General features: G+C 41.7%; 2 protein-coding genes across 3 annotated transcripts in view; both read left to right on the plus strand.

Moving 5' to 3' along the window:
* Nucleotides 1-5,162, plus strand: part of itgb1 (integrin subunit beta 1) — a 32,654-nt gene extending 27,492 nt beyond the window's left edge. The window contains exons 14-17 of one of the 2 annotated variants that reach the window (XM_023326472.1): nt 44-279; nt 368-534; nt 2,240-2,317; nt 4,075-4,246. In XM_023326472.1, the coding sequence (XP_023182240.1) occupies nt 44-279; nt 368-534; nt 2,240-2,317 (481 nt within the window). In that variant the 3' untranslated portion in view covers nt 4,075-4,246. Of the gene's footprint in view, nt 1-43; nt 280-367; nt 535-2,239; nt 2,318-4,074 lie in introns of both variants that reach the window. The other variant, XM_005798461.2, reaches the window with a different exon arrangement.
* A 1,195-nt stretch (nt 5,163-6,357) lies between these two features.
* On the plus strand, nt 6,358-15,081 carry rab18 (RAB18, member RAS oncogene family). Its single transcript, XM_023326680.1, has 7 exons — nt 6,358-6,539; nt 9,127-9,182; nt 11,001-11,062; nt 11,236-11,308; nt 12,348-12,466; nt 13,409-13,475; nt 13,613-15,081. Exons 1-7 carry the CDS (start codon nt 6,472-6,474, stop codon nt 13,780-13,782), a joined length of 615 nt encoding a protein of 204 aa, XP_023182448.1. The 5' UTR covers nt 6,358-6,471; the 3' UTR covers nt 13,783-15,081.
* The last annotated feature ends 387 nt before the right edge of the window (nt 15,082-15,468 follow it).

Below are 15,468 nucleotides of genomic sequence, written 5' to 3' on the forward strand. Positions count from 1 at the left end.
AGTTTTTAAAATGTTTCACTATTATTCGTTCGGTTTTCTTCAGAGAGTGCGTGGAGTGCCGTGCGTTTGGCACTGGGGTGAAGAAAGAAACGTGTCAGAAGGAATGCAGCGACTTCACCATGCATAAAGTGCCGACCAAAGACAAGATCCCCCAGCCCACCGACAAATCCTACCCCGTCATGCACTGCAAGGAGCGGGACGCCAACGACTGCTGGTTCTACTACACGTACGCCGTCACCAACAGCACGGAGAAGGTGGTCTACGTGTTGGATGAGCCGGGTGAGCACAGACCCCGGCCCCGTGACGATTACAGAGGTTGCCCTAGCTGGACATGTTTGCCGATCCTAACTCTGCTGCCCCGTTCCAGACTGCCCCACGGGCCCGGACATCATCCCGATCGTCGCGGGCGTGGTCGCCGGCATCGTCCTGATCGGCTTGGCGCTGCTGCTCATCTGGAAGCTGCTGATGATCATCCACGACAGGAGAGAGTTCGCCAAGTTCGAGAAGGAGAAGATGAACGCCAAGTGGGATACGGTGGGTGTCTGGAAATCCTGCCGACATTTCTGGCCAGCGTTTTAGCGGAGGCGATTCAGATGTGGAAAACAGGTGCAGCTCGGCCCTCTGTGTTGCTCTGCTCCTTCACAGGGAAGGTAATCAGTTGTTCTTAGCAGCAGACGGGATTTACTGCCATGTTTATATCATTACGAGCGCCCTCGCTCCCGCTCTGAGCGCTCTGGCAGCTGTGAAGACAGATTGGATTTGTTGCTTTTGAACAGGGCTCGACCGAAGAAGGAAAAATGTTGGGAGTCTGTGTGGACTTTTTTGGGAATGCTATGTGCTCTGTGCATAGCAAAACTTTTTCCAGGGAGGGGCTAAGCCTTCTTCCTGCCCCGCTTCCTCCCTCATGTCACAATGGGAGCCAAGATCAACAGGAGGCAGAGCAGGAATTTACTCAGGACCATGTGAAGGCATACTCCGCCACCTAGTGGCAGGGTTATGTCACAGTTGATTTGAATTCAGATTAACATGACAAATTTGATATTGAATTGTCACCTTCCTAAAATAATGGCCCAAGTCATTTTATACAAAAAAGTGATTTTGTCCAAAAAACAAACAATCACTACCTCTTCTTTTTTTTTCCGAAAGATGATTTAGGCAAAAAAAAAAAAAAAAAGAAAAGAAACACACTTTTGGCAAAAAAGTGGTTTTAATTTTATTTGAGTTTTATGAACTCCATGGAAGTTCCCACTTTAGAAAAACAAGGCAAATGAAGTAGCAAAAGCAGCTGATTATGTCTTCTCTTAACAAATTACAAATTTATTCATCCCCACAACCTGACTGTCTGAAATGTATTCTAAATACAGGTAGGATGCATCTAGAAGCAAAATAGCAGCAGGATGAAATCCCAGAAATTTACAGCATAATCATTCTTTGATTGTGCTAAGGATTTATGGAAAACCAGAACACAGCAACACAAACCAGCTCAACTCAGTTCAGTTAGTTTATCGATGGCCTTTTCACAAGTGTCGTCTCAAGGCACATTTCAGTTCAGTCATACATATATTCTAATTGGTCCTAGTTATCAAACAGTGCATTAAGCTCAATTTATTATACGAACTAACAAATAAATGTTCTTTCTCCCCAGTTATCCAGTTCTCACAATTCATTTCAATGCAAATTATTCCAGAAAACAGACATTTTATTTATTTATTTATTTCATGTTTTTACAAAGTTTTTCACCAGACTACGCTGCAATGTAGTCACCATCTAAAGATGAAGTTGGCAGATGTCTAAGGACGGCAATGTGGCGCTAGCATACAGAGAACGGTGGTGGTTCTGATCTTCTGGTCAGTAAATCAGAGTATTCTACCGTTCTAGCTACTGGCCTGGTGGATCCATGGAGAGCAGATCACCTCAGTTATTCAGTAGGAGTTTATATGAGTGGCAAGAAAACTTTGTCATTTGAGAAAGTCATCAGCTTAGTTTTTTTTCCCCTGCAATGTAACTCTCAAGTTAAACGGAACATTAAAATCATCTCTTTCTTGCCATAGCTCAAAAGTTGGCAGACAGACGTAGCATTCTCTAGAAAGACGAGGGGACGGCTGTGTTGTCCTCTGTCCTCTGCTCTCACCTGACCTTGTTCTTCTCCCTGTATGCTTCTTATTTATTCCTCTTTACTGTACTGATGTTCCTCGTTTTCCCTGCTGAACTCTCCTCTGTCCTCATTCTCCACCTGTAGCAAGAAAACCCAATTTACAAGAGTCCAATCAATCAGTTCCAGAACCCAAACTATGGACGTAAAGGCGCTGTCCTTTGAGTTCGTATTTCTTTTCCTCTCCTCTTGTTCTTCCTGCATGGGCTATTTGTTGTTTTTCTGTGTGTCCTCTGACTTTAGTTTCTTCCTTCATTCAATTTTTTTTTTCTCTATTTCTTTTTTAACAACATAGCTGCTATAGAAGTAGGGGTAAAATCCCTGTTTGGATTTACAGTTTGTAAAAGACTGCATGAGTGTGCCGTGGCAACACAATGCAGCAAAAAATACTCACCTTTAGAACTATTGGGTGGTATGAAAACCATCTAACCAAAGCATTATGTGGTAAGTGTTTGAATAATTGTGTTTATGATGCTTAGTGGCTGTCTGGCATGTTCTTAAAGTATGACCTGCATACATGACGTGTTCATTAAGGGATGATCTCTACTGACATTCGGCGACTAATTTGTGTGGTGTTTTGTTGTTGTTGTTTTTTGTTTTTTTTAAACTAAAACTACAGTGCATTTGCAAAGGTATCCATGCCTCTTGAACTTTTTTGCATTTTTTTCCCCCCCACATTAAAACCACAAACTTTAATATTTCCTCGAGAGATTTTTCTCTGGTAGACCAAGACTAAGCAGAGCACAAAAAGGACGTGGAAAGTAAGAAAAACACAATCTTCAAATTTCTTAGCAAATCAAGTTTTGAAAAGTGGTGGGTGGTCTACCTCGATGCCTCACAATAAAATTCCAGACAGCCAGTTGCCTTAAAAAGGTACTTAATTGGTATTTAGTTTACCGACTTAATCACAGAATCAATCCAGCTGTTTTGGGAAGATCAGGGAATTTACTAGACAGTTTATTGATGAAGTTATCAGGAGGTTTAAAGCAGAGTTGAGGTATAAAATTATATCCCAACCTTGTCAATCCATCCTCCAAAAATGGAAATATGTAGGTGTGGACCCATAAATCCACCCCGATAGATCGATGATTGGCCGATACTCGCATGAGAAACCGATCTTCTCCACCAATTTTATCTACCTGTGGAAGGGTCTGAAAATCAGCCACTGCCCGGTTTTGCTCCGCCGTCAGAGGGTTGACTAACTGACCCGCACAACAGGTTAACAATAGTCACCCCACTGTTGCCAACTTGGTGGCTTTATTTAGCATCGACCAAAATCCGAATAGGCAGGTCAGGCTTTTTAAAAATTGTTGATCAGACACAAAAAAATGCAATTGGTGCAGCCCTAGAAATGTGTCCATAAATCTGACATTTATGTTAGAGTTGCAACAATAAAACCTCCCTAGAAGGAAAAAAATCAGTCTACCATAATCAGATGAGACCAAAATATCACTTTTTGGCCCATCCTGGGGGAATGGTGAGAGACTTTTATCCAGTAGGGACAGTGAAAATGTTCAGAGTTGATCAGACGATGGGTGGAGGTACGTAGTTAACTGGGTGGGCAACTGTTACAGACTGACCTGAGAAGACTTGAGACTTGGGCAAAGGGTTCAGCTTTCACCAGAACTATGATCTGCTGTAGATCATCAACATGGAATCAGAGTGTTGAATATGAATACACATCACTTTTATGTCCTTTTCCGTCCACTTTTCAATTGTTCAACTGCTACTTTGTGTTGGTTTACGACACACAATCCCAAAAACACACCTTGAAGTTATTGGGATTTGAAGTTTGTGGTTATAAAATGACAAAACGTTACAAAACAAAAACAAAAAAAACTTTTTTAAGGAGCTGTACTTGTTCAGCCGACTTCCTGTGAGGGTTTTGAATTTGAACTCTGTTGTTTTTGTGTGCTCTCCAGGGTGAAAATCCAATCTACAAAAGTGCTGTCACAACTGTGGTCAATCCGAGATACGAGGGCAAATGATGGCCCCCGGGGCCCTTCCTGAACTCTGACACCAACTCTGCAACAGCCGCAGTCATACACCAGCCGGTCCGACGGGAGCGAGTGGCGGAAAAATGTGTGCGTTCGTCTTCGTTGCTTCATCGTAGCATTGTATCACTCGGCCACCGCGTCCTGTTTGTTGTTACTAACACGTACAATTTATACCCCATGTGTAGTATTCTTGATGTACAGTATGCGGTCTCTGTACATACTTCCAAGCGTCGCGTTTCGTTTTCTGCTGACGGACCGGTCCGATTCGGAGCCTCCGGATTTAGAAAGACTTCTCCAGCTCGTGCTTCTTAGCAGTCAAGCCTCCTGTTTTAACGCGTCACTGTTGCTGCACTTCACGTGTCACGTGCGTCTGTGTATATTTAGAGAACGACTGCAATAAGGTATTCTGAACAATCTCCAGCAGAATTCAGTACAAATCGGACAGAAGGAGCGAATAAAGTGGTTGTAAATGTAGTTTTGAATTTGCGAATGATTTTAGTTCTTTGTTGTTGGGGTTTTTTTTTTTTTTTTTTTTGCACTCCTGCAGATTGCTGACCTAATATGAAAGTCAAAACACAAGACAGATATGGAGTATTTCTACTTGTAGTGTTGAGATGGCTTGCTATCACAAAGAGATTGTACACCACTTGTTAAAAACAACGAAGTAACAGCAATGCTGAATCAAAAAAAATTCTGCAGACATATTATGATGAGATACAGCTCTGATGTAATCAAGTTTTGATTTCTGCATTTTTTATTTTTTTTTTAATCCTCAGGTCCCACGTGTTTTCTTATCAATTTGTTTCTGTGCCAGTTTTGTTATTATTCACACTGAAGGATTGAAGATGTCGCATGAGTCACATCAACAGTGTGCTCACACCCAAATGCCTCTAAACTACAACACAGGGCCTTTCAAAAATATTGCTTTTAAAGTGCCTTTTTTATTATTATTACCATGTTTTCCCCAGTGCTGTTCACAAGATATTTATTAAATACCAAAAAAAAAAATATTATTATTTTTGTCTGGCTAGTTTCTGGTTCTTTTCAACACCATTACAGTAGTTCTTCATTGTGCATTATAAATGTATTTTTTTAATTTATTTTTCTGAATTAATTCAATTCTGATTATACCATGTTATACTATATATATAACATTTTAAGAAGAATTTCAGAAATTTTCTAGAAAAAAAGCAAGGAAATTTCTGAGTTTTAGAAGTCGAAAATTTGAGAGAAAAAAACTCTTAGAAAAAGTTTTGAAAAAGTAAAAAAAAAAAAAAAAAAAAGAATTTTGGAAATTGTCAGTTTTGAAAGTTGAACAATTTTGGCTAATGAAAATGTGAAATTTCACCGTTTTCCCATAAAATTTCTTGACTTCAGTCTCAACATTTCTGATTTGTTTTTTCTTGCAAATTTCTGACTTTTGGAGTTCAACAATTTTAAGGTTTTTTTTGTAGAAAATGTCTGAGATCATTCTCAAAATGTTCTTTTTTTTGGCAGAAATTTACAACAGGAAGTAGATTTAAAGCTATCAAAAAGCAACACATAATCTCCCAATTTAGAGAAATTCAAGAACAGTTGAGGAACAAAGTGATATTTTCCAGGCTACATGTCCAACTCTAAGGTTTGGGACTGCAGCAGAACAAGCCATCATCTACAAGAAGTAAACATAGAGCAGTGGTGATTCTTCCAAGACATCAACGCCTCTTCCACTGAAAACCAAAGATACCATCTAAAGCACTGCAGGCCTCAGCGTTAATGATTCAACAATAAGGCAGAAAATGGGCAAGAACTGCTTCCATTAGAGAGTTAGAAGGTAAGATTTAAAAAAAAAGCACATAAATTGACTGCAGTAACGCCAAAAACATCTTGATCTCAAAAGATTTGCGGGAAAATATCTTGTGGACTCATAAATCAAGAGTGGAAGTTGTTGGAAGAAGCTGCATCTTGCTTGAAGCTAACATGGCATTTCAGAAAATGAACATAAAACAAAATTATTTACATTTTACTAAATATATGTTTTATTGTGTGTGGTTTTTTTTTGTAATATTAATTGGCAAAATTCACATCGTATGTCATTATGCTCCGACTGCTAAAACCAAAGAATAAAAAAACGTTTTCTTTTCCATGACTCTATGCATAACGTGCTCTATCATTACGCAATCTGCTGGACAACCGGAAGTGCCAACAAGTCACTCCGGATATGATTGGAGTGAGAGGTCTCACCGAGTCAAACCATCTGTGCTTCCAGCCAGCTGTAACCAGGAGCCAAGTTCTCTGTCTTTGACATTACAAAGAGATAAACAGGCTCTTTGTAGGGGGGAAATGGAAGACGACGTCTTAACGACGCTGAAGATTTTAATCATCGGTGAAAGTGGCGTTGGCAAGTCCAGGTAAGACGAAGCTTTATTCGGGTTAAGAACATGGCAAGAATCAGCGCCGCTTTGGATGTCGGCTAGTGCTATAGCCTGCTAGCGTCTGTTTTTATTAAAGGCGTCTAAACGAGCCAAACAGGACAGTGGAGCCGAGTTTAGCCTGAGCGAACATTTTCCATTGGGGTTTGTTTTTATTTTTAGCACTACTTACCAAGCTGTCAGGGCTAATAAACACCAAAGAACAGCAGAAGCCTCTTGTTAGCCGCTGGTGGCTAGCGGCTAGCTGCTGGGTGAGCTCATCTTTGTTCACTGCTTAAGATGTTTCAATCGGGATGAGGAGTCCAGGTCACCTTCTCTTCACCGTCACATCTTTTTTTTTTTTTTTATACCATGACGCTAAACAAATGCCTCCTAAAAACACCCTGGTCAGTCAGTGGGCCAGTCCCGCACCAAGCGGCTTGGGTCGGGTTTGTTGTTCGTGGTCATAAATGTGATCCAGACGAGCTGCCTGCGCTGCCAACCAGTCGGTGCTAAATGTCAGCGCAGCATGTCGTCCAGGACCGTTCATGGAACACGGATGACGAGGACATTGGAAATGCCTGTAAAGTGAAATATTTGCGGAAGAGAAATTGGGATCAGAATTTCTCTCCTGGGAGAAGATCGGAGTCATGACTCGTTTTGAAGAGCTGCAGGTCTGGTTCTTCTTCCCTGGATGATGGATGGATGGATGGATGGATGGATGGATGGATGGATGATCCACACCTTTCCTCTGAGCCCAGCCGCGTTAAGAAGCTCATCCTTTGTTCACGTTTCATGCCTAGACGGGAGTCAGATAGATAGATGGATAGATAGATAGATAGATTTTATTACAGACTCAGAGTCCAGATTACATACAAAAGAAAGCAAAGACAATAAGGGTCACTCGACAATTAGACAATTTTTGCCTAATACCATTTTATTTACCCACAGTTGTAAACACAACACGATCTAATTGCTTTTATCCAAAGAACACCGACAATTATTGTACTTTTTCAACTGTAGCAAAAATACCATATGGAATTTCTGTTGATATGCAATTATTTTGACTTTAATTCATACATAGTCTTACGCAAAAAATCCTTTCTTTTTTGTAAAAAAAAAAAAAAGCAGTCATTTCCAATTAATGACCTTTAATTGCACAAATATGACCAGCTGGATCATCAGTGGCGATGTATCGTAGCGCAGCATCATTGCGCCATGCAGCTGGAGAAAAGTTCAACTCTTTCTCGGTTGAAATGGACAATGAGTTGGGAACAGTGCGACAGAAAGTATTTGCGTTTTTGAATCCTCAAGTGTTCAAAACCTTGAGATGATTTGTTACCAGCTTATTCCTAAACAGAACCAGTAGGGAGCGCTGTAATGTAGATGGATGGGTAATTTGAAGGCGCTCGTTACTGCAGACGAACCCCCGATTAACATTTATCGCGTTGTTTATCATTTATCACGATAAGATTTTGGTTGTCACGATAAATTCCAATTAGTTTTAAAAAAAATATCTAAATTTCTAATGTTTAAAAAAAACAACCCTAAAACTGTCAGGGTTTTTATTGCTATACTTTCCCCACCCTATGTTCAATGAACACCAAATGATTTTGGAAAATATGATTAAATGCAGTTACTGCGTTTGTTTCTATCGATATAAATCCCACTTCTTTGTGAGACTGGTGTCCTAAAGAAGCGTATTTTAAATGTGAATGTTTCTCCAGAGCATCGTCTGCCTTTGGGGCTGTGAATGCTACGTCATGCAGACACAGCTACCTGGAAAAACAAAAGTAGCAAATGGTTCTTATTGTTACAACATTACAACAAATTATCGTGCTAAAACTTTACGTCCATATGTCCCACCCTTCTCCAGAAGCGTGCTGTACGTCTGCTCGTGTTCCCAGGCATCAGAAGAGTTTCCTCTGCGCGCTGATTGCTAGCTCGTCGTTCAGACCGATGGCGGCGTTTCCACGGAGCTATTTGGTGTCATCGGTTACAGTGGGCTTTTGTTTTCCAAAGCAAACACGTTCAGCTCAGGATTAGTTTCAGATGTCATAATAATGATAATAATGACCCCAAGCCGAGGTAGTGTCATCAGGACGGGGAAGCGAGCGGATATGTTTTATGCGACTGCTTCCGGTCGTCGGGAAGATGTCCGCTTGGCACATTTGATTTTTCCCTGAACCAGTAACATCCACTGCATAGCTCCTTCCCTCTTACACAGTAAACACTCAGTGCTGTTTGTCGCCCTACCGAGGGGGCATCCTAGAGAGCTCTGCTGGGGGTCAGAGGTCAGAAGCGAGCCTCCTCATCAGGCTTCTGAAGAAGGACTTTGAACTTTATCAGTCACAGACAGGAAGTGACCTCTGTCCTCCTAGCTCATGTGTAGCGAGCGGTGACATCATCTGAAGCCTGTGTGTGTGATTCAAGTGAAGGGCGAGGTAATCAATAGAGACAAAGATGAGGTCGGCGGATATTTGAGCCAGGCTACAGGAAGCGCTGTCCAGAGCTGAATCATGAAGGGATAAAGAAGCAGTGAGTCATAACGAGACGTGAACTTAACTTCCTGTTTTCCCACCAACAGCCTCCTCCTACGATTCACAGATGACACGTTTGACCCGGAGCAGTCGGCGACGATAGGTGAGTAAAGACGCCGCGTCTGTCAGAGTTGCTGCTGCTGCTGCTGCAGAACCGCACACAACACTGGGTTTGAAGAATCGAAGCCAACCCGTACTTCTCCCCGCTTTTGTTGCGCCATCTTGTTCAAGAGGAAAATGTCCCCTCTAATAAGCAGGTTTTCATATACCCATCCTCTCTCAGATTAGACACAACATAACATTTCTTTGTTTGCGTGTTTTTATTTAAGCTCCTCTCTCACAGATGTTTAGTTGTAATTCATACGGCAGCAATGAAACGTTTGAGTTGTATATGGGAAGAGATAAAATGTCACGACGACGACCCAGACGAAGCAGTTTGTGAAGGACAATAAGGAATATATAGAGACCATTATCAAGTTATGTTTTTTAAACCATGTCGTCTGGGTGAGGCGCTAGCTTAAAATGACCTTTAAAGGGGCGGTATTATGTATTTTTCAGGCACATGGTTCAATGTAACAAAGCTGAATGTAACCGTTTTTGTAATTAAAAACTGTTTCATATTTAAAGACTTAAATAAAAAAAATTGTCATATTTGACTTACATTTTTTTAAAGTCAAATATGACTTTAAAAAAACGACTTTACAATTTGACACCTTGAACTTGGGGCTCTGCCTCTTTAAGAAGCTCCTGCTCTTTCCAACACTCTACTTCCAGAAAGTCATCACGTTACTTCTCCATTATGCCGTTTACAACTGTTCTTAGGAACGTTGGACTGAGAAGTAGTTTGCATGATGAGCTCAACGGATTCGCAGTTCCACCAGCTGTTTGCTAATTGTTGCTGCTAGTCTGAAGGAGTCGAGTGTAAACACGCAGCTCTTGGTGAGAGCAGGGCTTTAGGCACCTCTGAGTGGCTGTCAAGGGAGATTCAAGGATTTCTCAAACTTGCATGAAAGGATCAAGGCAACATTCCAGGTATGTTCTTGATGAGGGAATAACATTACATCATGATGTAGAGCTCCAAAAAAGTTGATTTTACATAGTAATACCCCTTTAAATTACAACATTTTCAGAAAAAATTCTTCTTCACACATGTCAGCCCAACAGAGTACTCAATACTGAACTTTTGAAAATGATCACTTCTAGTTTTCTTGTTTGTTTGTTTGTATCCGGGTCTCCCACATGCTGCCATATGGAGAATTTCAAAACAGTGAGAGAAATGTAGTTCTTTCCTTTCACCAAAATAAGGGTCCTCTTTTCACAGTTGAAACCAGATCTTCACATCCATTCCACAAAAAGGCGGTGAACGTTTTCTCTGCTGTCACGGCCAACACAGATCGACCTCGCTTCGACCTCCGCCGTTAGCGGCGTCTCGTTGTGTAGGGCGATTGCAAACAGATGCTTTTTGCTGGACGGTTCACTAGGAAGCACACGTCAGATTGTGTAACGGGTCAATGCGGTGAAGAGTCGGACTGGAAGAGAGTTTAAATTCCTCCATTATTTCCTGTTTACTTGTGTCCAATCTAATGTTCTTTCTAAGAATGCACCATAGAAACGCTCAACGACGTCAACAAACTCGTGCTGTAGGTCCCATTGTTTTGGGTTTAAGACACCAAACGCACACTGTCCACTCAGTGGGGCGTTTGGATGCTCCTTCACAGCGTCGTTTATCTAAAAGACGGCCCGGTTTCCGGCGTTTCGGAGACCCCCCGGAAACCGGGCTGTGTGTCTCGGCAGGCGGCTGTCTGTCTGCTGGATGTGATATTCTTGGCACTGATGGATTAAAACCTGCGAGAGTCATCACACTGGAGCATGAGGTAACCACGGCGATTTGATCGATTGTCTGAATTTCTGCTGCATGTAGGTGTCGACTTCAAGGTGAAGACCATATCAGTGGATGGAAACAAGGCAAAGCTGGCGATATGGGTGAGTTCAAACGTTCACATTTCGATTAAAGGCGTTCATTTCTTTTCTGTTAGAAACGAGAGCAAAACCTGTTTGTGTGATTGCTGTTCCTCTACGCTGCCACAAGATGGCACTTGTGCATCAGGAATGTCTTGTCTACACTCTGTAACCTCGGGTGGCTTTTTGTTTTGCAGGACACTGCAGGACAGGAGCGCTTTCGAACCCTGACACCGAGTTACTACCGCGGCGCCCAGGGAGTCATCCTGGGTAGGTGAACCACCACCATCTTAAAAGAAAAAGTTTTTTTTTTTTTTTTACTTTAAGGTGAGGAAAATGTAAAATCCCACTGTTAAATCCAAGCTGAAAACAGTTCCTTTTTTTTGACCTTGCAAAATGATATCTAAAAGTATTTTATCTACATTTTTTTTCTAATTTAAATTGTCAATAATTTTGTTACTTCTTGTATTTCATTTGTTTTATCTGATGTTTGATTTATGCATGTGTTTTCAAGCTCTTGACATTTTTCTCTAAAGCATTTTGAATGATCTTTTCCACAAAATGTGCCGTGCAGCTTACATAACACAAAATATGATGCTTGGGGATGAGCTCTCTAAAGTTCAGAAAGAAATCGGACTGAACGTTTGTGAGGAGTGCTGCAACTGAATCAAAAGATACTTTTTTTCTTTTTAAAGCTTCTTTCAATTCAGTGCTAGTTTGCTTCCCCTTCCTAACTCAAATATATGTTTGTCAGTTTGATTTCTCTTGATAAACATCCGTTTAAAGGTGGACCGAATTTTGGAAACTTTTTATTCTATTAGAATATACAGTGGCGATATATCATGATGTCAGATTTCACGATATATCGGCGCTAACATCGGTTTCGGCCGATATTAATCACTTTTTTAAAAACGGTAGTGGTCCGACGAATAAAACTGGGCCAATGTTAACAACCAATATTTATTTCCATCTTTATGCCATTTGTTGTTGGAATCAAGTTGGTCACGCGTCAGTGAAAGTGATACAGCAAAGAATTGTGGGTAGGTTAACTGAAGCGGAAAAGCACTGGTGAAATCAGTGGTATTTATTTTGTCAAGGTGTCATAAGGGTGATAAAATATGAATATTATTGGTAATAATCTGTAGCAATCAATAATATTAATGTCAGATTACCTGTCAGACTCAAGGCCTCTGATAAATATCCAGCATGTTTTGAAGAGTGTTTCAGTTATTAACGGGAGACGTGTCGGTGTCTGAGCTCCAGTTTTTTTGTTGTTTTTTTATTGTCGTGATTTTCCGATCCCCTGCAGTGTACGACGTGACGAGACGAGAGACGTTCACCAAGCTGGACAACTGGCTCAATGAGCTGGAGACCTACTGCACCAGGAACGACCTCGTCAAGATGCTGGTGGGAAACAAAATCGATAAGGTGAGCGGGTCGGACGCGTTTCCACATTCAAGCCTGACAGAAAGTGTTTATTAAAAATCCGCCGAATGTTTTACGTAGGGATGCGCTGATGCACTGCTTTTTAAAAAAAATACAGATATCAAACGATACAGATCCGATACCGAAGGTCAGTGCTGGATTGGATTAAAGTGCTAAAATCAAATTTTTTTATTTTCCAATTTCCGGGCCGATAGGGATAGTATTGTGTAACACCTTGCAATTGGGCCTCTGTCTCTTTAAGAAACTCTGCCTTCAGGCAATCATCTCAACATGGCTCCTCTGTTAACACATAACAATGGTTTTACCGTCGTTGCACTAAAACATGGCTCCTATAAGGAGCTCCACCAGGTGCTAATTGCTGCTGGCTAGTCTGAAGTTGAGTCAAGGGGGACGGCTGCTCTGTGAGATGGAAGTTTAAAAAGCTTTAAAACTTCGAGGAGGAGCTGCACCTCGAAGGCGGGGCTAGGTCCACCCAGGCGTTTTGCACAGCTGAGTGGTTGCCACAGGAGATTAAAGGATTTATCAAACATGCATTGAAAGAATCAAAGTAACATTCCAGATATGATTTTGGTACAAAACGCAAAAAAAAAAAAAGTCAATGTTGGGCGTGCTGTGGTGGCGTAGCGGTTAGCGCGACCCACGTTTGAAGGCCTTGAGTCCTCGACGCGGCCGTCGCAGGTTCGACTCCTGGACCCGACGATAATATTTGCCGCATGTCTTCCCCCGTCTCCTTCCCCCTTTCTCATCAGCCTACTTTCATATAAGGCACACTAGAGCCCATCAAAGACCCCCTGGAGGGGAAAAAAAATGTCAATGTTAAATGATACAGCCCCTTTAATATTGGATCAGTGCATCTCTAGTTCAGTTAGTAGTCAGACTTTATAAACTGGCTTAAACAAAGCTAAGACGTCTTTCCTGTTTTAGGATAACCACGACGTAGACCGAGCCGAAGGGCTGAAGTTCGCAAGAAAACATTCCATGCTTTTCATCGGTAAGTCTGTTCTCTACTCAGACCTGCCGAGCGTATGAGGTAGAGCCGGAGATCACACGAGGGAAGCTGCTTTTCCAAGTCGTCGTGTTTCTGTCCTTTTGGTCCACGCCGTCTTACTCTGTCCCCCGTCCACGCAGAGGCCAGCGCCAAGACGAAGGACGGCGTCCAGTGTGCGTTTGAGGAGCTGGTGGAGAAGATCATCCAGACGCCCGGCTTGTGGCAGAGCGAGAGCCACGGCAGGGCGGTGCAGCTGACGGACGAAGACGCCGGGGGCGGAGCCTGCGGCGGCTACTGCTCCATGCTTTAAACCACGCGACGCGACGGCAGCACATGTTAACATCTACACCCCAAAAACCCCCGTCTCTCTCTCTGTCCCTCTGTCTCTCGTCCTGAGCTGAGCTCTCTCTCCAGACGGTCGACCGTCCCCCACTAAGACACTAGTTTTGCACAGTTAGTAGAAATGATGCTGCGCAGCTCAGTCTCAATTTAAATGAGTCAGGCTTTTTTTTTCTTCCTGCTGTTTTATTTTGTTTATCTTTTAGGACCTGGTTCAAAGTCTCTGCTTCGATTTCAAGCTGGGTTTTTTTTTTGTTTTTTTAGTCAAAATAACTCTAGTGGAAGCCAAAGTCCGTCAGACATCTTTATTCTCAGTCTGTGTGATCGGAGGGAACCCGGGTTCTCAGCCTCCAGCATGCTGTCTTCTGTCCTAAGAGCTCGTTGCCTGAGCAACCACATTCATATCGATGCTGGCCCGACTTCTCTGCAGTGTTTGACCGGGGATGTGCTTCATCCCGCCCCCTCCTCTTCCTCACAGACTCTGTCGATGTATCGCTGCTGATGGAGAAGCTTCTGGATGCGTCGCTCGCACAGCTGCCTCGTTTTACTTCAGTGTTCGGAATGCCGTTTTACCTCCTGTTATTGACCTGGACTGTAATCCTTTGCTTTGTTTCTGAAGAGCGCATAAATCAAAAGAGGCGGTCACCGCTGAGCGAGGAGAAACACTCGCTCACAAGACGGATGATGTCGGACACGTTGGCAGTTCGTCAGCAGAGGCGAGAAGTGTTCAGATCGTGTTTCTACACAATCTGGGAGGATCAAAGTAACACCGTCGAGGCGCCGGTGTCTGAGAAAACCCGTTCAAAGTGTCCTGTGACTCAGATCTCTGAACACATTGTGTTTGAGCGCCGGTATCTTTTCCTTCACGATGGGTTCGGTGTCCTGAGTGGGACAGGAGGCCGTTGTTTTTAAAACCAGTTTATGTTTGCATGTGCCATTCTTTGTCTTCGTCTTTGTCCATCTTGGGACATAATCCTCTCGGACCGTTTTGTTATAAAGATTTTAACTTATATTAACGCATCGCATACATGAGCGTTTGAATTTAGATTAGCTAAATATAATTGAATTAGATTTTTATGTACTTCTCAAAATAAAACCGCGGTTTATTTAATAAAATTTTTTTTTTGTGGTTAGAAACAAGTTGAACCATGTAAAACCTTGTAAATTGTACATTTTAGGACTTTAATGTACGAATTGTAAAGCTGAATGTACACATATCTGACTTTAATCCGCCCGGTGTATTAAACTTAATAAAATTCCTTTTTGAAGTGAATATCTTGATTTCAATTAATACAAGAAATGCCACGTTCTTACAAATGCATTTAAAAATATTCCCACTCCATGAACATTGACTCTCAACCATGACTTTGGAGCTAAATTGGGGCCAAAAAGTTTGCTCAAAGGAAATGGAAAATTGAAACTGAAAACAATGTCAAACCATTTTTCAAATTATATATATACAGTATATATATAAGGTTTTTTTTTTGCTTTTGTTTCAACAAACTTTAGCTCCATATGGTTCTAGGTTTGCTCTGGATTAATTTATAGGTTTACTATTTAATTAAATGAGTTACAACATTTAAAGTATTTTTGAATCAACATATTTCCACTTATTTAATTTTGTCATATTTAAATTCTATCACTTTTTAAAATAAAT

Source organism: Xiphophorus maculatus, chromosome 21 (assembly GCF_002775205.1).
Source record: "Xiphophorus maculatus strain JP 163 A chromosome 21, X_maculatus-5.0-male, whole genome shotgun sequence".
In the NCBI taxonomy this organism is placed as follows: domain Eukaryota; kingdom Metazoa; phylum Chordata; class Actinopteri; order Cyprinodontiformes; family Poeciliidae; genus Xiphophorus; species Xiphophorus maculatus.

What these genes read in the sequence shown, in the direction of transcription:
- rab18 (XM_023326680.1), top strand. Translation starts at nt 6,472, where the DNA reads ATGGAAGACGACGTCTTAACGACGCTGAAGATTTTAATCATCGGTGAA. An exon ending in AGTGGCGTTGGCAAGTCCAG is followed by an intron (nt 6,540 to 9,126) that starts GTAAGACGAAGC and finishes TCCCACCAACAG; the next exon opens with CCTCCTCCTACGATTCACAG. An exon ending in ACATTCCATGCTTTTCATCG is followed by an intron (nt 13,476 to 13,612) that starts GTAAGTCTGTTC and finishes CCGTCCACGCAG; the next exon opens with AGGCCAGCGCCAAGACGAAG.